General features: G+C 37.9%; 2 protein-coding genes and 1 long non-coding RNA gene across 6 annotated transcripts in view; 1 reads left to right on the plus strand and 2 right to left on the minus strand.

The window, feature by feature from the left end:
- LOC101466147 (uncharacterized) overlaps nt 1-3,379 on the minus strand; it is a 49,255-nt gene extending 45,876 nt beyond the window's left edge. For all 3 annotated transcript variants that reach the window (XM_014414139.4, XM_014414138.4, XM_023155468.3), the window contains exon 1: nt 3,269-3,379. The gene's annotated coding sequence lies outside the window, so the exon portion shown is untranslated. The remainder of the gene's footprint in view (nt 1-3,268) is intronic.
- A 7,912-nt stretch (nt 3,380-11,291) lies between these two features.
- Nucleotides 11,292-13,696, plus strand: LOC143417039 (uncharacterized). Its single transcript, XR_013097258.1, has 3 exons — nt 11,292-11,947; nt 12,062-12,196; nt 12,748-13,696. It is a non-coding gene; the product is annotated as an uncharacterized LOC143417039 (long non-coding RNA).
- An 844-nt stretch (nt 13,697-14,540) lies between these two features.
- The window catches only part of LOC101465270 (uncharacterized), a 41,456-nt gene continuing 32,433 nt past the window's right edge, over nt 14,541-23,563 (minus strand). For both annotated transcript variants that reach the window (XM_076881151.1, XM_076881147.1), the window contains exons 20-31: nt 23,238-23,276; nt 23,000-23,140; nt 22,180-22,268; nt 22,043-22,066; nt 21,229-21,361; nt 18,938-21,073; nt 18,789-18,849; nt 18,025-18,138; nt 17,664-17,942; nt 17,222-17,338; nt 16,999-17,120; nt 14,541-16,913 (exon numbers count right to left, since the gene is read on the minus strand). In XM_076881151.1, coding sequence (XP_076737266.1) covers nt 16,839-16,913; nt 16,999-17,120; nt 17,222-17,338; nt 17,664-17,942; nt 18,025-18,138; nt 18,789-18,849; nt 18,938-21,073; nt 21,229-21,361; nt 22,043-22,066; nt 22,180-22,268; nt 23,000-23,140; nt 23,238-23,276 — 3,330 coding nt within the window. In that variant the 3' untranslated portion in view covers nt 14,541-16,838. The remainder of the gene's footprint in view (nt 16,914-16,998; nt 17,121-17,221; nt 17,339-17,663; nt 17,943-18,024; nt 18,139-18,788; nt 18,850-18,937; nt 21,074-21,228; nt 21,362-22,042; nt 22,067-22,179; nt 22,269-22,999; nt 23,141-23,237; nt 23,277-23,563) is intronic.

Below are 23,563 nucleotides of genomic sequence, written 5' to 3' on the forward strand. Positions count from 1 at the left end.
TCGGTTTTCCTTGGTCTTTTCACGTGTGTTATGAATAAATTTCCTTTTTTTCGGTACCGGTACTAGTTTTATTTTGTTGTATTTATCCGCTATACCTTAAAGGCCGGTCCATGAAAATATTGTCGGGCATAAACCGGTCCGTGGCGCAAAAAAGGTTGGAGACCGCTGCTCTTAATTGTTGTGACACGTGTTCGAAATGCAGAGAGGTGCGATCGGTTTGCCACACGGAGCAGCGCGAGAGTAAAGCACGAGGGAGGGGCTAATAATCGGCTCAGTCATTTTTAATGATCGTTGAAACCCTAGATCGTAATCGAGATTAAAATTCAATTAATTGAGCAGCCCTAATATACGTTATGCAGCCATTCAGCCCCAGAAAAAAATTACATTTCTCATAAATTACTGACAGCGTTATATTGATTTGACATTTATGTCCATGAATGTATGTACACTTATAATCTAAGTTGTGTATCAACATTCAGGTATTTAAATGCTGATGCCATTTAGAAAATTTGAAAACATTACCCAACCTTTGACTGTATTATCCAAAAAGATTGCAAAAGTATATCTTCAATAAAAATTATATCCAGACATTACTTCTCAAAGAAAAACAAACGATACACTCCTTGTTGATCTGGTAGGCAATGCAAGTGGTAATGCAAAAAAAATTAAAATAAAAACAAAAAAAATATTAAGGTTAGCAAGAAAAAAAAACAAAAAAAAAACAAAACATGCTTTTGGCTCATCTTCAGTCAGTCCACATATTTTCATCAGATGACATTGTCTTGCAGCCTGAGAAAGCCAAACCAATCTGGTATCTGACATGCAGTACGGACAGACCGTAAATCCAGCTTTACTTTGTGGTGTGGTAAAACATGTCCATGTCCAAACTCCTCTCCGTGAAGTTTTTGGTGCAGGAAAATGTCCCAGTATCCATTCGATGAGAGATGAGATTACCAACTTCATGAAAAATTATATATTTGAATGAGGATATTAAAAATGGTTAAAAATAAATAAAAATGAATGTGTGTGTCTGGGATAGAACAAAAATGCTTCCAGACAGCCTACAAGATAGAGGACTTGAACAATTTCACAAGACGTTTCAGGAGCAGTAAAAAACAACAACAACAAACAAACAAAAACAACAGCAATAATACTAGTAGTACAAAAGCTACAAAATAACATTACCAGATATTATCTAGCAAGTATTTAACATCTTAACATTTTGTGCTCGTATACTACACATCATGCACAACTTCTAAAATTAAATGATTCTTAGAAATGCAGGAAATACAACTCTAGACTAAAAGTGCCTCAAGTCAATAACTTGAAACTAGAGCACAGAGTGTGAAATACAGCCCACAGACTCGATCCAGCTTCCTGCTGCCAAAAATTAAAAAAAATTAAACTGTGTCCAAACAAACTTTTTCATAGGACAAAATAACACCTTTACTCAAAATGTAAACTATAGAGACACAAAGCTGCATCTAAGTGACCTTTTCAAAAAGCCATATTTCCTAACAAGTTTTTGGTTTAATAATTAAACAAAATATTAACCCATTCCTATTCGTTGTGTCTTCTAAAATTCAGTTCTGCATAACTCAGCACTATGTACATCATGTTTCAATTCAGTTTTTCACAATGTAGCACTTTAGTCTGTTTTCCAAATCAAGAAGAAGTAAAACACAGTATCTGCAGCTGACCTAGAGGAGCTAAAGGCTGCCTGCAGCTGCTTTTCTCTCTGGATCGCTCAGTGGGGTTTTTTTAGCAGTTCGCTTGAGCTCGGGTTTGGTGGCCCATGATGGTCCAGGTGTGCTGAGGCATACAAATCCACGTAACTACAGCCCAACTCAATAACAGACAGCATTGTCTCTCTAACTACACCACCTCTCCCTTCATTTATTTTTCATCTGAATTAAATTTTCATGATATTTATCCATTTTTGAAATTAAATTACATGTATTTGCTTTGAAAAACAACTCTCTATATGTAAATTATTGAATTTATGTGCAGGGACTACTCTGAGAAGTCTTTGCAATACATCTACGTTACAGATGAAAGAATATTACTGAGCCAAAAGTAAGTTGAATAAGACCTTTAGATTGCAGTTGTAAAATGAAAAGTCTGTTAACTTACATGCGGAACTTGCCTGTGTTATCAAACCCAGTAAGCGCTAATGGTTCTGCATTCATGACTCTTCTCAGTGCAGAATATCATTGCTAACATGTTAAATAGGAGTTAATTAAAGTTTCTTCAAGCTATACTCTTATTCCTCTACATCACACATTGGCCAAGGTGACTAATAAGAGAAAGGTTATCTGTTAAAATTATAAGTTAGAGTAATTACTCATTAATTGCTACTGCTCAATCGTTTCCACACACCTACATTTTCAAAATGTTTCAAAATGTGTGGTAAAAAGTGGGTGTACACAAGCTAATCTTCATTTAAATATCTGTATCTCTTTCTTTTAGCAGTGCACAGGGAAATAGGACCCTGTAACTTAGTAAAATAAGTGATCAGATTTCCTTAATGCACTATGAAATTTTTTTGCATTAAAGAAAAGTTGATTCTCCCTGTCAAATATCCTGTCAACTACAGTTCTCAGTAAAAAAAAAAAAAAGAAAAGAAAGAAAAAAACCTTTATGATTATGATGATCATAATCATAAAGAAAAAATTGCCATCTGTACATCACTTGCTATTTTGGTTATCAAAACCTGACCAGGTGCTTTTTTAAACAATTAAACCTAACAAAGTGTTTTTTATTACTAAAACCTTGTCATGCTGTTAGGTTAGGTTTAGGGGAGGTCTGTGCCACCCCATTTTAAAAATCCTGGGAATCCCCTGTTTGCAATTAGGCCTTTGCTTTGCCTGTACACAGGTATACACACTCATATACATATGTATATCTATACAAGTCTCTTCTTATGTTTTTTTTTTTAACAAAGAAAAGAAAAGTGTTTTAAACTGTATACCATGTAAGAGAACATGCACATGCGGCCCACATTTTGCAGCATTTATGATACAAACAGATCTTTTTCATATGGATGCTAAAAGTATTATCCCAAGCTCACACTCCTCTGCATGAAACATGGCAGCACGGCTATCCAACTGTTTCTCCAAACAGTAGCTGCTGCAATTTTTACAGGCTGCCTTTACTAGCTTAACTGAGGTTAGCTTCTAGCTAAGCCTGAAACGACTAACGGCGTACACACATCCACTGAGATTAAAAACATGTCGCTCTGTGTTTAGTAAGAGCTCCCGTTACATACCGTTCGTAATAAATGCGTAGCCAACAGCTTTGATTGCGTCTGTGTTGTCCTCCGCTTTCTTATCTTGGGTCCAAATAAAAACTGTCCCTGTTTAGTGTGACGTCTCGTGCAGGCGGAACGGACTTCCGCTTTATAAGACCTCCCTTCAAAATAAAAGCATAAACTTCAAATCTGGCTTTCTCCACACAAATCTATCGCTTAGAGCAGTGGTTCCCAAACTTTTTTTGCTGGGCCCCCCTTTGTTTTACAAGAAAAATGTTCGCCTCCCCCCCTTCCTAGCGCGTGCACGCGCCCACGCCCAAACACATCCTCCAACCACACACAGCCATATTTTGCTCCATTGCGGTTTATTTCACACCTCAAACATTTAGTAAACAATTAAGCAAATAGGAGTAATCTGCAATAAATTACAGGGAGTAATAAAATAAACTACTAACTCTTTTACACTACGTCCGCACCTACACGGGTATTTTTGAAAACGCAACTGTTTCGTCCACACGTGAACGGCGTTCGAATCACCGAAAACTGAGATCTTTTAAAACTTTTTTTTGTGTTTACGTGTGGACGAGGAATAGACTATGGCTGTCTCCCAATTCAGGGTCTGCAGCCTTAAAGGACGCAGCCTCAACGATCCTCAAGGGCCGCGTACTCAAAGACCGCTAAGGCCGGAAGTGCAAGGCTTGTGAAATGGGACGGTCTAGCCTCCGTTGCGCTGATACTGTTGTTTGTCAATAAAGTAAAAAAAAAAAAAAAGGCTGCGTTGCGCTGCCCAGGTTGCCTAGCAACCATGATACTAACCACTGGAAACGTGTCATACAGCTTTGTTTGACAGAAATGAAGGAGAAAATCTTTTGTTCATTTGTTTGTTTGTTTCTACATGAGCTTTGATCATTCTCTGTAAGATTAAGCTCAGCTATTGAACGGCGTATATTTTAAAGTAAAGGCTTTGAAACAGAGGTGTGGACTCGAGTCACATGACTTGGACTCGAGTCAGACTCGAGTCATTAATTTTATGACTTTAGACTTGACTTGAAAAAATGTTCTAAGACTTGTGACTTGACTTGGACTTTTACACCAATGACCTGGGACTTGAATTGGACTTGAACCGGTTTACTTGAAAAGACTTGATATTTCACCCCAAATATAAAATTTAACATGCATATTATATAGAGATTGAAAATGTGACGTCATTCACGGGTAGAACCGCAAAGGATTCTGGGAACTCGTGGCAAGAGGTACTAGCGAACGCAGGCTTTCAATTGAAATCAGTCACACAGCGATAAAAAGAAACACAAAAATGTCAAGAAGCTGTTGTATTATTAACTGCAATAGCCGGTCGCATGACAGCCACGGGAAGCCGATGGGTAAAGAGATCGTTTTTATCGGATTACGTCGTTGAAGAGAAATTGTTCGAGCCATGTTTCCGAAGTAACAAAGACGCGACGGATGGCCTGGATTGCAGCCATCCAAAGACCAAATATAACGTCCCAGAACACTCCAGCTCACAGGTTAGTCTGCTCCAAGCATTTCCACAAAGGTCAGAGTTTTGTAGTAGTTAATACGTCATTTTCATAACATAATTGGTGATATAGGTTACAAGCAAGTCTGGCGCTGAACAGAAATGGTCGCGCTATGCTCCTTTATTTATTGTGCATAAATAGTGAATTGTCCTGACACAATATTGTGTTTCGTTTCTGTTATTACCATGGTACATTGACAAAAACATATACTTTTATTCACAGGATAAAACAGTTGTTTTGTATCACTAATTGTCCAGTGCGATTACAACATACAGTACTATTGTCACTGCTACATTTCTGTAACGCGTACCAGAAATTATTTCCACTACTAATTAATTACCCTTGAGCTCAAAGGTCCTATTAATAAACGGTTAACGAATGTGTATTTATGAAGACGATTTGTGAGACTGGTAAACTTATGATAGGTACGATGGTCTTTCGTTCTACACGGTGCATTTCAAGGTCCTGCACCCATCCGTCGGTAAACTGTACCTGGGCTTGTTGCAGTGACCTGAAGTTACTAAACTTCACGAGTGTATGCACTCACTCCAAGAACCGTATGATTATAAATATGAGCGTGGTGAAAGTTGGGCAGCACGCTAACGTCTTTTGTCCACTCTGTGTGCTCGTAAGGGTCTGACCCTTTCACTGGTTTGATTTTTTTCCTCGTATCTTTTCTTTGACTTTTCATCAAGTCTGTCTTTGTACGGACCGGCATTGTTCTCCTTCGTTTTGTACATACCTATTTGGGGGCGAAGAAAAAGCAAGAATTTATTGGAACCGAAGAATGAATGTTTTGCGGTGCTGCAAATGCTTGCATTTGATGCGGTACTTGGATTGTTTTGCCACGAGTTCCCAGCATGCAATGCGCGAAAGTCACGTGGTCTGTCAATCTCTATACCCTTCAGTCTTTTCACGTATCCCAGCCTGGTCTCCCACCTTGTCTAGGTCATGACCTCTTTGAAGGAGTTGTGTCATATGATCTAGCACTGTACCTGAAGAACATTATAAAAAATGGTTCACATACTCCCTTTTAACTCATTCACTGCCATTGACGTCTATAGCCGTCAATTGCAGTGAATGAGTCAATGGGTTTAACTCATTCACTGCCAATGGCTGGCAGTGAATGAGTTAAACAGACGCATTAAACAGTTTAAATATAAAGGATCTGAAGCACTTACAAAGCCATGTACTGTCAAACCTGACGGATCCAAATTATCAGGGCAAGCCGTTCAAAACTGGAACCTTTTGAGATTGCTGCCAGTTTTGATTGGTGACAAAGTACAAAACCATGAGGATGAAGTATGGCAGTTAGCTCTCCAGTTGAAAGATATTGTGGATCTTATTTGTGCTCAGAGCATTTCCTTGTCCCAGATAGCATTTGCTGACATTTTGATCCAAGAATATTTGGAGATGAGAAAGATGTTGTTTCCTGGAATTCAACTAAAACCCAAGCACCACTATTTGCGCCATTATTCAGCACTGTTGTTGAAATTTGGTCCATTGATGAGTGTGGAGCAGGGAAATTATTTTACTGCTATTGTTAAATAATTATTATCAGTACCATTGCATTGATAATATAATCTGCAGTATGATCATTGCTTTAACAATGTAACAGATAGCTTTAAGATGGCCTTAAGATGTTTATGATGATGTTAATTTTGTATTTCAGATGCAGTTATAACTATTTTATACATATTGCATATCTGTGCTTATTTGAGTTGATGTTCAGGTTCTTTAAAGGTCTTAAGCTTCACTGACGTGACTGTTCAGGTGATACATGCTGAGGGAAAACTAGAACATAGAAGGAATTGCAATACATGCTTACACAACAGTTCATTTTAATATCTTTTATATGTTCATATTCTTGTATTAAAGCTTTTAGTAGGGGTTCTTGATTAGAACATTTATTTAGCAGATGACATACACATAGTCTCAGTGAGCCTCTGGTCTGGTAAAAGGTCAGAAGTGCAACAGGTGAATTGAGAAAGAGCATTTGAGGACGAGACACAGACAGTTAGTAGGTGAAGAGGTGACACAGAGAGCATGTGAGGTCGTGACACACACACACACACATGAGTTAGATTTATTTAGAGGAGAGAGAGATTAGTCATGTCTCGGTAAAAGAGGAACCGTCCTTGTCTTCTCGGCAAGAAAGAGGAACTGAAAGGTTGACCGGAGGAATCGGCCATGAAAATAGAAGATGATCTTCTGGGTTAAAAGTCATTGTGGTGTTGATCTGATCTATGTATAAAATGTATCTGTGACGCATGAAGGGGCGTCAGTAAATCAAACCCTGATGCTATAAAATATCTGTTTATGCTTTGATTAAGTCGAAGATCACTTGCTGTCTGCGTACAGAGTTGTCTTCCCACACGTGTGTATTCATTAAAAATCATTGTTTGACCATGAGCTTCTGGACCAAGGGTGGTTTGTACTCTCCTTCCTCAATTTTGAACCTTAACATGAGGTTATGGACGCTTAGGTTTGAATGTAAACACAGTTACTTCAAAAGATGTGCCAGACACTTGAAAAGCTTCAAAAATATTTGTCAAACTTTGTCAACACGTCATCAGATGTATCAGGCTTATCTTTTAGCAGGGCAAGAATGCCGTGAACTGCTGCAAGTGAAGGAGAGCTGTGTGTTTTATCCCAACCTCTACAGTGACACTATTCAGCATGCGGTCAGGGAGTTAGCTTTTTCAGAAAGCAATACCACAGTTACCACAGACATTCAGTACAAGGGCACTGCATATAAAAAGGGACAGTTTCTTGTGTACAGAAATGACGAGTGTACGGAGTTTGGTGAACTTCTACTCATCTTGATTCAAAATGACACATCTGTGTATGTTCTAATGGATATCCACAAAGGCATCTTCCTCTCAGAATACCATCTGTATTCTGTGACAAAGGACAGTCTTGGGTTACAGTGTATCAACATTAATGACCTGCCTGATTTCTATCCTTTGGTATCATACATTCTTGAAGAATACCGAATCATTCCACTAAAGCATAGTATTGTGGCAAAATAATGTCCAACTAATAGCTCACTTCTCACTGTAAATAGTTTAACAGTAATATAAGTGTCACGTAATCCACACCCTGCTCCATCAAGTGTATGAACTGTATGTGATTTTCTATTTTGTTTGGAGGTGGCATTTCTTCTCCAGTGCAAGTATGAGTGACTCAGAGCGAACCTTCCTAGATGTCGCCATCACGGAAGTCCTACCAGAACTTCAAGCTGTGAACAAAAACATCCTGGAGGAGCACTTGCAGTCCATTGGAGTTGAGACAAGTGATGATCTACGCTTCGTAACGGAGGCAGATTTGATGACAGCATTAAGATCTGTACAAGCAAGAAAGCTTCTTTCTGCTTGGAAACAGAAATGTAAGTAAAAACAACAAACAACTATTCAAACTCAAAAGCAGAGATGGTCATGAACAGACATACAGTATGAATCATAATTGTATTTGTTTTGTAATTGAAAGACCAAACTCCAGAGAACAGCTCGCTATCATCTGTGGAAGCCTCATCAACCCAGTCGCTGTCATTGCTCTCACTTTCACCCCAAAGTCTATCGTCGACCTCCTCCAGCAGCCCAGGATGTGACACACAATGGGATGACAACTTTGAAATTCCATGGAGTAAACTTCCTGCAGAAGTGATGCATTTTCTTGAGAGGAGGAAAAGGCCTCGCCCAAAACTGAGGAGGCAAATGGTCCGGATTGTTGTGACTGAGATGATGGAAAAATGCCCACATGTAGTTAGAAAACATTCAATTGACGTTGCAAAAAAAATGGTGGCAAAATATCCCAATTCTCTGCAAGATTTAATAGAGGGTGAGATTGTTGGCGCAGGCTACCTTTCACTTGTCAAACAGTTGCAGAACAGAATTGAAAATGTAAGGCGCACTTCAACACCCAAAATAAGAAAAAGAAAACATCAGACTGACTCAGACCACACAGACGAGATCCCTTTAGAAGAAAGAGCAGCCATGCAGGATACATACGGGTGCATTAAATGGAATGTAGAATTTCTGCCTCTTGAAGAAACTCCAGAGAGCCAACAGCAAAAGATGGAAAAACTCAAGGTGATGTTCCAGCAAGCTGATGCCAATCCAGAAGAGGTTAAAAGTCTAATGAAGTCCACTTACTACACACAACGTCAACATGTCAATCAGGGGAAAAGTATCAAATGCCTTAGGGAGGAGTGGCCGTTTTGGTTTGATGAACTTGGCATGTCTGTCCACTTCAAGGAACTTACCCGGTTGTTCAGTCTGACGTCACTAGCCGTGTCTGGGTCTAAACTCCGCTGCAGGTCCATATATCAAACGATCACTATGGCATTACTGAGAGTTGAAAAACTGTCTAAAGTCTTTCATCTTTAATAAAATGATCAGCGTTCTGCTCTACCAGGTGTAACAATTGAGTTTAACATCCAGGCATCCATGAAAACGGAATTTATGACATTTAACGGAGTTAGAAGTTAGCAGGAAGTTAGCTCGCTAGCTTCTATCTAAATACAATATAGCATGTCCTGACTGCGGGGTTTTGGAAACAAATTAAAACGTACAGCTCTGTTATCACTTCCAACATAAATGAAGACAGAAAACTAAACAGCAGTGACGTTTAGGGTTGCCAACCGTCCCTTAAAATACGGAATCGTCCCGTAACAAAAGTACACGTCCCGTATTGAGCTAATAAGGGACGCACTTTGTCCCGTAATACAGTGAGAATCAAAAGTAGTCTATAACTTTTAATGGAATTAACGCTTTGTTTGAAAACATAATTCCCAGCCCCTCTCCTGCTTTGTGACCAATGAGCTGACAGCACACTTATGACAATTCGAGTATGACAATTCAGATTACCGCTCATCTCATTGGTCGAGGAAAGGTCGCTTACGGAGAAAAAACCGGAAGACAACAGATGACCACAACAAGAAGCATGGCCAACAGGGAAACAAACGCCGACACTGCGGTGCAAGTCTCGGACGACAGTACACCTAAAGCTGGACAGACACTGTGCGATTTTTTCAGTCGCGTTATTCAGCTCCTGCTCAAACTGCACGATTGACTCGCAGGGGTTAGAAGTTGGTAGGTCACGATGCAGGTCTCACACTATACCGCCCGATGCTCTGATGCGACCTGAGTGCTCACACTGTGCCTCCATAAAATGAAGGTTATAACAGAAAATCTGTCGCTCGCTCTCTCTCCGTCTTACACTCACACAGACACACCACCACCATCAACTTTGCTAAATTGCTAATGAAAAACATGATCAGGCAGCTGTGACTGAGCAGCAATGTAAATCCAACTATTTTCACGGTTGTTGTGGTCGTGATAATTTTGTGATGCCACATCGAAAAGGCTCGGATGAGCTTTCCAAAGTTCTACAAGTTGTGCCTCCATCGCTTGTGTCCAGATCACACGCCGCACAGCCATGCTGCTCCATCTTTTTCACGGCGTTTACGTGTTTGCGCGCGAGCAGTGTGAGCGGCTCACGAGCGATTGATGATCGGGAGCTGGTCGTGAGGTGTTAATCACTTCTCGTTACCCCACGTATACTACACGATGCACGATGAAGGCCAAAATCGGTCCGATCACTCAAAAATCGGCTCAAAATGGGCCTAAAACCGCACAGTGTAAGCCCAGCATTAGAGCAGCAATGTTTGTTCAGAGAAAGGGAAGAATGGGAAAAGGAAAACACCTGGCTGGAAAAAGTTAATATGGGCATGTGCAGTGAATATCAGCGCTATGTGGCCAGAAGTGTGATAATATAATTTATTTTGTGTAATAAACATGATTACAACAAATAGATGACTAATACATAAAAGTAATACATAGATGAATAATGATGATGAGTTATGATGCGTAATCATGGGAACAAGCGGGTTTACAAACAGGAGCAGCTGATTAGCATTAGAAAAGCTGAAATAATACCTCAACTGAAGCCAATTGTACTAAATGCACTAAATGTGCACTGTTACAAGAATGTTTTTCTTTCTATTGTTTTCTATTATTTTAAGTTAAGCAGGACAGAGTTCTTTTAAAGAAAGATTTACTTATATTCTCAAAAGTTAAGCATGACAGGCTTCTGTTTAAGAAAGAGACCTGTTTTATGTGTTAATGTTGTCATTTTGAAAATAAATGGCTAAATGATCATTTGTTTCACATGTGTTCATATCACAAAGAATACACATCTACTTAAATCAAATTCAAGTCAAAGGGTTAAAAAAAATAATTTCACACACAAAAAAAGAGCTAGAAAATTCACCACACTGGGAAGGGTGAAGACAACTGGGTCGCCCGGCCCTGGCCACGAGGTGTCCCTTATTTATTTTTCAGGGAGTTGGCAACCCTAGTGACGTTTGTAGGGTTACTGAAGTTGGGCTAGCTGGTATATAATGATGTGCTACGTGACCGCTAGCGACACAGCTATGTTAGCATAATATAAACAAGCTAACTTTTTTTTCCACTCGATAAAAGTTAACATGAGTTTTCTCGGTGGTCAGAAACAAATGTAATCGCATGGCAGGATGCTGTAAAAGGACCAAACTTCAGCCAGGAGAACAACTGAGATAATCCATCCACAATACGAGGTTAGTCATTCATATACTGCTGCATGGGCTGGGCTGTAGTTACATCCTAAGGTTTTAAAAACTGAGCTTAAATAAATGATTAGCGGTAATAAAAGCCGAGGGAGGTCAACAGGGATCACTGACTGTTTTAGGAGCTTTTGAGATCAAATAGAAGAAAATACATAACATTAAACATGTTAACAACACAAAAGCCATATTAAACGCAGACTACTTTAGGCCCGGAAGTAGGATTCGTCGCGTCATCACTGAACAACCGGACTGGGATTGACCTCAAAGAGACATTCACACGAAATTTGGATTTGAAGGGGAAAAGGCTACTGGACTACTTGACCACAGTTGCTGTCAGCAAAAGCAAGGTGTTGCTTCAGACTTATGCAAGGCTTCAGAGGATGCGGGGACCGCAGAGTGGCTGCTCAGATGATGTGAAAGAGATGGTCCTGCTTCTGCTCAGCTACTTTGAAGAGAAGGAGGAGTCCATGCTTCTCTGTGTTGAAGATACATGTCTGGCAGATGAGGTACAACTGGAGCAAGTGTCTCTGACACCCACTATTATCGTGTGTGGTAAGTCTGTTTCATAGCTCTTTCTCTCTCTCTTTTTTTTTAAGTGCACTTTTTATAGAATGTCATGTGACTGCCGTGTTTATTGATATAACCTGTTAAATAATTTCTTCACAGGACAGTCCTGCTATTCCTCAAGAAGATACACGCTGAGTATTGATCGGAACCTCGTCAGCACAAACATATCCTCCTTCATTTCTGCACTGTGCCTCGTGTTCGGGAGCTACTACAATTTCAACATCCATTATCCATGTGAGCTGGCTTCCACTTTAGAGTTTCTTCAGAGGCGAACAAATATGGCTTTGTTATTTCTCATAACTGAGACTCTGGGATCTGGAGTCTGGCTTTGATGTGGTTCGAGTCCAGGTCTGGCTCTGAGTCTCGGTCGGCTTTGGAGCCGGTTTCAGTTGTTTTTTTCAGTTTTTTGTTGTTGTTTTTTTTTTTTTTGTTTGTTTTTTTTTAAATACATTAACAGTCTGAATCCGGGTCCAAGCCTGGCCGAGACTCAGGGCTAGACCAAGCGTCAGCTGACGTCTGACTACCTATAACCTTTGCTTTGGATTTTAAAAATGCTAAAGTGTGACATATCACTGCAGAAGACACTCGTGAAGGGTGCCAATACTTTTGACCATGCATTGTTCACTTCCCCACAGCATTTTGGTTATACTTTGTCTTGAACGTGGTCATGGCCATGACTGTGTGTATATATGTATATACTTAATTTTTACTTACTTTGTACGTGTATTTTAACTGATCAATTATAAAAATGCTTAATAAACTTTTATATGATTTTTATTCTACAGGTGTTTCTTCTCCATAAACCCAGAAAAAGGAACCAAAGTAGAGAATAAAAACTCAAAGCTTCAGTGTGAACCCTCGAGTCCTCACCCTGATTCAGGATCTCGCCGACCACGAGTGGCGCTAAGCCTAAATCTTGACTCTCTGTGGACTGTTAGTTTTACTTTGTTAATTTTGTTCCACAATGTGTACTGGAACCTTTTACTGGTCGAATGCATGAAGCCAATTCATGAAGATGTTCTTTCTTTGTAGGAATGTTCTTTATTTACATAAGAAAAGAAAAAAACAACATGCTGCTACTGCAGTGTTTTTAGACCACATGTGTAGGTGTGTTTCACCACGTGGTTTTGCTGATGTTTTCTTACCAGGGCCATGGTTGTGGTGACAGCAGGGTGCGTGTTGCGTTGCACGGTGATTATGATCATTTTTGGCACAATATGTGTTTTTTGTTTTAAAGTCTTAACAGGTTATTTAACTTTTTCTGGTGGAGGGTCTAACAAATGCTTGTTTCATGAACATGGTTCTTGCTTTGCAGGAATGTTCCACAGCTTTTATAGCCTATATTCTGATTGAATTGTGTAGTTGCTGTGTGCCTTGCATATTGTGTTAGTTGGAAAAAATGCATCCAATTGCTGTCATTTGGCTAATCTGGCTGCAAAATAAATTTCCCAAAAGTGATATTTTCCACTCTTGTGTTTTCTCAAGATGTATTTTTGCATGTTTGGGTGTAGGCGTAGCAGTAAGAAATTTGCTGGTTTATGGTTAAAATTTTACATTAAAACATAAAATATACAGCATAGTAATGGATTTTATGTATAATATACAGAGCAGCTCCATTTAATATGCACAGTTTCACCGTTGTTCTACCATTTTAAATTAGTTTTTTGTTCCATATTTCCCTGTTAATTTTACAATTTATGGATCCACAATAAGCATTTATTACTTGTAAAAGATACAGGAAATAGTCTATTTATATATAACATCAACGTGTGAAATTAACTTCTTTTTTCTGTAGATTTAACAGTTTTAATGTGAGTTTCATTCACTGTAAATCAATTTACATATTGCATCTGTAACGCGATATACTGTGCTGCTGTATTTTTTTAGGAAGTCCCTGGTAACCCCAGCTGCCAGCGTTTTCCTGTAAAAACAGCACTTTTTTTTTTACAGTGTACTTATCGCTATTATATACTCTGTATTTATATATGTGTATATATGGTATATTTCTATTCTTGCATCCTTTTGCAGCTTCTGTTGGAGCTGTGCTACTGGAAACAGAATTTCCCAGAGGAACCCACCTGAGGGATTAATAAAGTTTTATCGGATTTTTCTAATTTAATCTCTTTCTTTATGAAACACCTCGAAGTAAACGTAGTTCCTTGTTTGCAGATAAGGAGCATGAGCATTTCCATTTAGTGATTAACTAACATACACACATGAATCCAAGAATGTGGCAGTTACTGTCCAGGTTACACACACACACACACACACACACGAGAATTAGGCCCTAAACAGTCAAAGAAAGTCAGATTAACAAGCTGTTTTCTTTCCTGGCATTTGGAATATTTTTCTTTTAGTCTCAAAATACTTAAGTAAATAATTAAATAAAATAAATACGCCAATAAATAACTACACCTGCACATTTTCCACTGACCATAATCATGCTACCTTTTTTTATCCTCTTGATAGTCACAAATCTGTCACTTATTGAGTCAAGCATGAGCAAATAAGGTGAAGTTACTTTTGTCATATGAGGTCATTCTGAAGAGCTTACTCTGTGCTGCAATAACCCGATGGATACATGGAAAAAAAACAACATTTTATTGTGCAAGTGCATTTTCATTCTGTTACATTTGAAACACCTGAGTAAATGTCATAACAAAAAAAAAAATTACATTCCAACTTTTTCTAAAGACACACTTAACATAAATATTTATTTATTATTTCTGTTACTCCAATAGAAATAATAATTTCTGTAAGTTTTCCATTAGGTATTTAGCCCATTTATGCAAATAAATGCTATACTTTTTTTCTACACACTACACTACAATCAGTCTAAAAAGTTGCAGTCTACAAGGCAGATGGATGAAGGCGTGGCTCACATCGCAACCCGTATCATAACACAAAATGTGAATCCTCACGTGGAATTGAAATGCATTTGTTTACTCACCACTTCCTCAGTGGGAGACCGCAGCCTGGTGGCTTAATGATATTAACCCTAGAACACTATCGCTGGGTGAATTACACCCGAGAAAATACATTTACATGATTTCTCTCTCCTGCAGCTGTTTGCGTGTCGAGGAGCCTGTGCCATCACCAGGGAAGTCTCAAATGTCCCAGGAATAGGTGGACCAAAGACCAGCTTTCCAGAGTCATTATTTTGTTTTAGGAGTTTTATTTTTCATTTTGTTAGACATGGCACAGTTGAAAGTAAAAGAAGACCACTCTAATTTGTCATGTGTTGTCATATTTTGATATATTTGATTACTTTTCATTGGTTATATTATATCGGGTAAAAATCACCCGGCATTAGTGATCGTGTTACTATTTATAGCGATAGTGTTCTAGGGTTAAAAGCTGTAAAGTATCTCCAACATGGCTCCCTCTTCCAGCACAAATATGACAGAATTATACTCGAAAAGTGGAAAACTTGAGATTACCCAGCCAGTCTGCTCAGAAATCATCTAACAGTGAACTCTGACAGAACATCCTCCCACACACAGACACACTCTCTCTTCCCACATGCTCACTCACTCACACTCACACGTGTGGGGTGTTGACCTTGAACTAAATCTTGCATGCCTAACATAAGCGGAGAACACTGCACTGACATGAGTGACATGTTAATTATTGTTTCTTATTGTTATATGTTAATTATTGTGTAACCCAAATAATTTTTCTTTTTCGCAAACACTTTTGAACAAGTTAAGAGACATTACAAAGTTAACAAACATGGACCCCAAAATTAATTTACTGTAAGAAGCAATCTTAACAGCAAAAATTACAATACTGGCAAGATGTATTTTTTCTTAAATCACATTATGACATATCATTAATGTCATCTGAAGGAAAAAAATATTGACCTCACGTCACCACGTTCTCAAGTCATCACATTCACAAAGTTGTGTGTCCATGTCGGCAATAGCCCATCAACCTTTTACGGCAGATTACTATTGCTATTAATGTTACAAACATAAATAATTTTCATATTTCGTAACATATGCTTGAGCCTTTGCTCAAACTGTAATCCAAATGATTATTTAAAAGATAACAGTGTCTGTAATTAATACTAATTATTATTACTGGTATAGTCATACAATGAAAGCAATCAGAATTATTTTTGACCAAATATAAATAACTGGCATAGAAACAGAACCAGCCACCCTAGGCATGTAATCTCTCTAGCGTGTCCTCGGTCAACCCTGAGGCCTCCTCACATCTGAAAACATCTTTATTAAATGCGCTCATATTTACACTGTACGTATAGCATTGTAAATAAATCCAAAATAACTTTTGAACACTCATTCGTCCATTGGTCTCTCATCAGCATGTGCAGCATAATAATCAGATTTTGCTGAGCCAGAGTGGAAAAAAATATCTCTTATTATTTTCTTAAGTAGGCCTATTTTCATTTAGAATACATGGTTCCTGGCCATAAACACACACACATGCAACCATATTTTTATGACAATATGGTTTTAAACATAGGCAAGGTTATTTACCATAGACACAATTATCTACTGTTAAATTCAAAATGGCTTAAAGAAGTTTAAGGCCTGTGTTATTTCCAGGTTTTCCCGAGACTAGGAACAGAAATATTTTTTTTGGCATTCACTGATTGTAAACTCTAAATCCTTCATGGTCAAACTGTCGACACTGTTATACACTGAGGCGCCTAAAGAAGAACATCTGAAGTAAACAGTCAGAACTGCAGCGCCGTGCCAACAAATCAAAGATGTCACTCCGCAATTTACCTACTTGACAGCTTTGGCTTCTTATCATTTTGCCCTTTATTTCTCAAAGTAAACAAAAATCTAGCTGTCAAAGGAGATAGCGGCCATATTTAAGCATGGGCTAAACAACTACTCATTAACAATTAGACCGAAGAGGAGTCTTGAGACTTTCTTGTTGATGTTCTTGAAGCTGTTTGTCCAACTGTCTGGTGATGTTTCTGAAAAGAAAAAAAAAAAAAGGTTATAAAAGGGAAGCAAAACATCTTTTTATCCATTCAGTTTTGTGTATGTGTTTTTGCATACCTGCAGGTTATTGTAATGTCTCTGGCTTCTACAGTGTAGGTCTTTGGCAGTGCTCTCAGCTACATAGAAAACTGAGCACAGGCTACATAAATACCCCGTTTTAGGGACAACATGCTCTTGACCTGATAAGGAACAGAAAAAGGAACAGAACGTTACAAAAAAATAACTGAGTAAATCTCTGGAACTAAACAGATTTTATTTATTATTTGTGTTTGTTTCTCACCAAGTGGGATGCTGGGGTTAAAAGGCGGCAGGTCCAAGTTATCAGTGACACAAGGAGACTGAGAGCGAGATCGCTTTGCTTCAGGTTCGACAAGATCACTTCTTTGTTTCCCAAAAGCTGAAGAAGAAGAAAAAAAAAAAAAACTGTCAACAAATCCTTTAAACCTGTCAACAAATTATTTTGCAGCTATTGCAGAAACTAATTCAAAGGTATTAATTAAAAAAAAATTGCTTTGTACTGTAACACTGAAGTATTAACTTTTTTTTTCCAAACAAAAATGACAAATTTCAGTTGTTCCAAATCTTCTGATAATGACAGAAAAAAATACTGGCAACCAGGAAAGCTGCAACTTTATAATTTTATCGACTTCAAAATTGATTTTTAGAACGATGCATTTAAAATCAGCTCGGTGTGAATTGTGAGCGAAAACAGTTCCTTGAACCTTTACGGGCGGTCCTTCTCTGTCCTTGCTTCTCCTCTCCTAGTCTCTGGCTATCAGCATAGTCAGAGCTGGACTGCTTCCCAGCAGATGTGGTTTCCATACTGGATTGTCTATCTGCTTCCTCCAATTTCCAAATCTCTGTTTGGCCTTCACTTGACAATCCAGACACCACTTGGTCCGGGGATGATAAAAGTGATAAGGAATCAAGTGAAGAGGGAGGCAGTGATTCTGTTCTCTCATCTTTTGTGCTTTCTTGCTTCAATCTAGTAGATTTTCTCACTACAGGAGAAAACAATAAATTCCTTTAGTTTCATGTTGGTCTGACATGACTATGTAACAGATGTAGTTGTTTGTGTGTTACCATGTGTCTGTCTTGTTCTCTTCTTGGCTTGACCGCTTGTCCTGGTTGTTACCACTTTTTCTTTTTCAGCAATCTCCCACAGTTTATCAACCGTTACAAAGCTCCCATTCTCCTCTAATGCATGAAATCAAATAAAGACTCAAATTAAACTTGAAACCTTTTATTTTCATAACAGAAAACACTGTCCTATAGGTGTGCCACAGAGTACTACTCTGGGACTACTATTTTATTTCTGTAAACAAATTATTGTTAATTTTCAGTGAAAATAATGTTTAACTTTATGCTGAAACTGTTATGTATAGTGAAAGAAAGTTTCTGACTTACATTAACTCTAAAAACAGAAATGTTTCGTAGCTCCCAAAACGTTCTCTGAATTTCAATTGCAAGTTACTTTTATTATAATCTCATTTTTCTTCATTTACTTCCATTAGTTTCACATTGCAGATGGCAATAAGAAAAATAATAAGAATAAGCAATACTTTATTTATTCCATATCTGGTAAATTCTTTAAACTGACTTAAAATGCAAAAGTAAAGTAATATCTTCAAGAAGATCTAGTTTTCCTTTTGGGCTAATTGCCTATGACTTTCCATTAATAAATATGTCAACAATAACCCAGTGTTTAGATAATTAACAGTTATTCAAAGTATCTATCTGGAAGTTTTTGAAATTTCCCTGCAAAAGCAGTCTGGATTTAAATACAGAATATAGCAGACCTGTGCCATCATCCTGTTTGCAGTAAGCAGATCTTGAACTTTTCTCACCTTCATATTTAGTTGCTTTCTCCTCCCCGTCATCACCTGCTTCATCTATAGTCACAAAAGCCTACAACAAGACATGCAAAATATTTTGCATTAAAGTTTAAATTATCACTACAAATAAAAAAGAGCACATGTTTAAAGAGCAACTTTACCTCTGGGTTTGAGGACTCCACTGATTGATTATCTTGGCAGTCTGACACAGACGGCAGAGTGTCTTTTTCATCATCTATAGTTGACTCTTCTGTACTCTGGTCTCTGGTAAGCTGATCATCGGCTATCTCATCCTCAACAGAGTCAAGAATTTGATATGTGTCCTCTTCAACAGCTACTTTATCAGACGGATCATCTTTCAGTGGATTTCCTTTTATAGTTACTTTCTTTAGTCTTCCCCTTTTTGCTTTTTCTGTGAGCATAACAGAATCATCCGAGTCCAATATTTTATAAATATCGTCCTCCTCATGTAGGTCTCTTATGAAGTGACTTCTTCTTGTTGGCGTGCTCTCTTTTACAGGTCCTTTCTCTTTTGTCTTTGGAGTTTCCTCCTTGTTTGGCGCCAGTGAATCTCTGGCAGGTGTAGGTCTGCTTCTTGTTTGTATCTTGTCTTTTTTCAAGACTTCTTTGGTTGTTCTTGTCATGATGGTTAGAGGGCCACTAGAAGCCTTGTTCTCAGTGGAGTATAAAATCTCATACTTAGCATCCTCTTTTCCATCACGTTTGTTAAAAGGCTCTGTTAATGTCTTTTTATCATTGTTTCTTCTGACAGACCTTCTTCTACCAGAACTTTCTATAGAAGAGTCATCCTGAATCGATTTATCTTCAACAGAATCTACTATCTCATAGACCATCTCCTCAGCTGCTTTATTGACCTTCTTGACGGTGCTGTCATTTCTCTCAGTCTGGGTCTGTTTCTTTGATGATTTGCCCTTCTCTTCACCCTTAGATGTTCTGTTTTCTGGTCCACTCCTCCTTGGGGATCTATAAACTCTTTTAGCTTCATCATTTTTCTTTGTTCGTTTTACATTCTTGTCAGCTTCTAACTCTGTGTCTGTGGTCACTGGCTCATCTTCCACAGAATCAATTACCTGGAATGAATCATCCTGTTCTTCTATGGCTTCTGTTTTTGATTTAGATACTTGGTCTCTGAGAGTTTCCAGTTTCTGGTTGTCTTCTTGTATTTCAATCTGAGCCTCAATTGAATCCAAAAGCTCAAAGCCTTCTTGTTTAGTGTCATCCACTGAGGAGCCTCTGTTGTCCTGCTTTTCTAAAGTTATTTGCTCAGGATCTTTGGAAACTTTAAAAGATTCTTCTAAAATCAATTCCTCTTTTTCCCCGCTTCCATCTCCACTGGTGCTTGGAGTTTGGTTCCCACTTGAATCCAACACTTCATTTTTATCAGCTGAATCTTTATCAGAATTGTCATCTCCTGTCATTTCCTCAGACAGCTTATTTACTGTGGAACCTTCATCTTTGACCAGATGACTGTCCCCTTCAACTGTAGTTTTTTGGTCTTCTGTAACAATTTCTAACATATGGAGAGAAGCATCTGTTTCCATTTTACTGGAGCCCTCTGTGCAGACCTCATAGTTTCTCTCAAGCAGTCCATGTACTTCCACAAGTCCAACTGAGTCAGTTTCCGTGTCGTTATCTTTGTTCCTGTCTTCAATTATCTGCTTATCACTTTTCTCATTGAGTGAATCAAGGATTTGGTAATTTTCATCATCCCCCTCATCCTCTTGATGTTTGACATTATCCTTTTTCCTGTCTTCTCTTTTGTTTTTCTTCAACTCTTTTGTGTCATCCTTAAAATCGGTTAGATCAGTCTCTACTGTTGCTTCAACAGCTACTGTTGATGCCATCTTTGATGTACAGGTTTTATAATTTAAGGATGAGGAATTTAGCGTTTCTTCTGGAGATTTGAACTTAGGATATGTTTTCGGATCAGGGGAGGCAGGAAGTGGAATCGACAGTGAAGAATGGGTCTTTCTGACCCTAGAAGAAAAGGTGCTTTTCTCAGTGGTTTCAGTCGGCTCAGATAAAGAGGAAAATGAAGAGGCAGAGCTCTTAGAGTCTTTTGAGGACCTTGTTAAGGTCTGTTTTAAGGTAGATGACGCATCTGAGCTTCGCCCTTCTCTTTCCTCTCTGGAGATCTTTTTAGCTAAAGAAGAACGTTTGCGGTTGACATCTTCTTCTGCTATGTCTTCACCAATTTCATCAATAACAACAAAGTCCTCCATGTTGAAATTTTCATCATGTTGCTCTGAAGATACAATTTCATCTACAAAATCATCCTGTCAATGAAAAGAGAGCAAAGAACAAACTCTGAAGCACTAAAATGGTTGGCTTAATAATCACTGCTGAAATACTTTGTGTAACTTCAACATCCTACATCTTATATTGAAATGCAGTTTTAAAAATAAGAAACTTTGCAAATGTTTGCACTAACTTTATCCTCGCTCTGTGTACTGCTTCCTTGAATAGTTCTTGTGAAATTGTGAAATTCAACAAAGTGAGTGTCCAGGTCAGGGTTGGGTGTGTTCTCACTGAAGTCTTGTAGACACTCTTTGAGGCTCTTCAAACTGAAATTAAAATGAAATTTAAAAAAAAAGAAAAAAATTATAGTAAAAGCTGTTTAGTTCTCAAAGAATGACTGACTATAAGATGAATTAGTGAAGCAAGAAATGCAACATCCAAGTTCTCAGCTAGTATTCCTGAACAAATAAGAGGTGCGACTTTTTTTTCTCTTTTCATTACTGATTAAATGAATCAGTTAACCTCTCCAAAAGTTGATTCTGTTGATCTGGACATAGCGTTTTCAGAGGTAGTAAAGGTTTCGTCACCCAATCTTATAACACTTTTATACCACTCAGATGAACAGAATCAACTTTTGAAGATTGACATACCTGGATGATTGAGCAGGCATCAAGAAATCATTTAACCTACTTCCAACTGTGCCAAATTATATGAAAAACAAATTTTACTAGACTTTTCTGGTGTAATGTTGTGTTGTAATGCAGTGTAGTTTTTAAAAACATTTGTCCAACCAACAAATAACTAATGGTATTTAGTTATCCACCCACAGTGGCTCAAATGTTCACTGAATACTTGATGATTCATCCTCACGTGCCTCTAACTAAATTTGAGTTGTTTTTTTGAGATGAACCAGTAATCATACTGAATACAATTTATTACTACTGCTGAGATGTTTCGGCTCCCTAAACAAAAAGACTTAAAGAGTAATTACAGGAAACAATACTCACGATTCAATGCGTCCAACTTTGCTCCTGTATAGGAGAAAAAAAGGAATGGGTTAACTCAAGAATAAGTAAAGACAAGCCCAATCTTATAGACTCTTTGAAATACCGTATTTGTATTTATCTTGCCATAACAAACATACCAAATCTTGTTCATAGCTATGTAGTCTCTTGAGAAGATATTCTCCAACACTTTTGTTACACCACTGGATTCAGCCATTTCAATGTATATCTGAGGTAGAAGAAGAGAAAGAACCAAAGGAGGAAAAATTAAAACAAGAATAAAATATATGTCTCTAGCCAAATAGGAAGGTATTACAAACACAGGTTTGCTAAAGTAGGTAGGAACATAACATTTGGCAGACAGTCCCGTATTTTTTAATTCTTTAAGAATTAAAATGGATGAATGAAATTTAAGAGCAGCAAAATTATTTTGCTCATCATGTTTTTTGTTGACACATTGTTCTTCCTCTTGCAGCATTAAAAATCAGAACTTTCAACAATCTTTCATTTTGTGCATGCTGTCACAGCATTATTACGTTGAGAAGAACTGCTGGTCTCTTATGCAGAAAAAACTGACAATTTCCTAAAGGTGCATTTGCAGAGGTGTTCAGTACCACAAAACCCTTTGCACAAATTTTTCCAAACCAAATGGATTCAAATTGGTCTCAATAAGATGCTAATAATCCTTAAGCTTACATACTTTTGCCTATCAAAAATGTGTAACAATTAATTAAAATATGATGAGGTTCTAGGTCACATTTATGCACCCTTATAATGTAGTTCGCATCACAGGTTTCACCAGCTTTACTGATTTACCTTTTTGAAAATTACATTTAGGACTTTCTGAATATTTTACAGCTGGTTTGAACAAAACACAGCAGAAAAAGATCTGCAGACACTGTCAATCGCTGTGCTCTACACTAAAATGTAAAATAAATGCTACTGTTTGAACTATCGTACCCTGTTGGCAAGCGGCAGGAATCTGACAAAAGAAGCAAAGGATGCCACCACATCCATGACCATTGTGACAAGGGACATCAGCATTTCAGTGGTCTCCACACACAGCAGTCGCTCCTCCAGAGAGTCTGAATCTGGAACGTGCTGAAAAACAACCAAGAGTTGTTGTGAAGGATGTGGGAAAAACAAAAAACTGCAGCTTTACATCAAAACAGATTTATTCAGGTGACGAAAGACTTACAGCATTGCTCCATTGCATCATGGTTCTGTACATTGTCTCCTGAGAAAAAATTAAATGACAAATGTTAAAATTTTAAAGAAAAATGTTATCGCGTATTGTTTTTAAATTCATAAATATACAACCAAACTTGTGATCAGAGTAATTTCTAAAGGGTGAAGAATAAATGTAAGATTTTGTTTCATAATTAAACCTTATTTAATGCCGATTCGTGCATTATGCATTTATTGACAATTACTGACACTTATCGACGGATTATTAAAGTTCAGTCTCTGACAAAAAAACAAAAACAAAAACTTTAATAAAACAAAAAAATAAATATCTTGGTA

The sequence above is a fragment of the Maylandia zebra genome, linkage group LG3 (assembly GCF_041146795.1).
Source record: "Maylandia zebra isolate NMK-2024a linkage group LG3, Mzebra_GT3a, whole genome shotgun sequence".
NCBI lineage: Eukaryota > Metazoa > Chordata > Actinopteri > Cichliformes > Cichlidae > Maylandia > Maylandia zebra.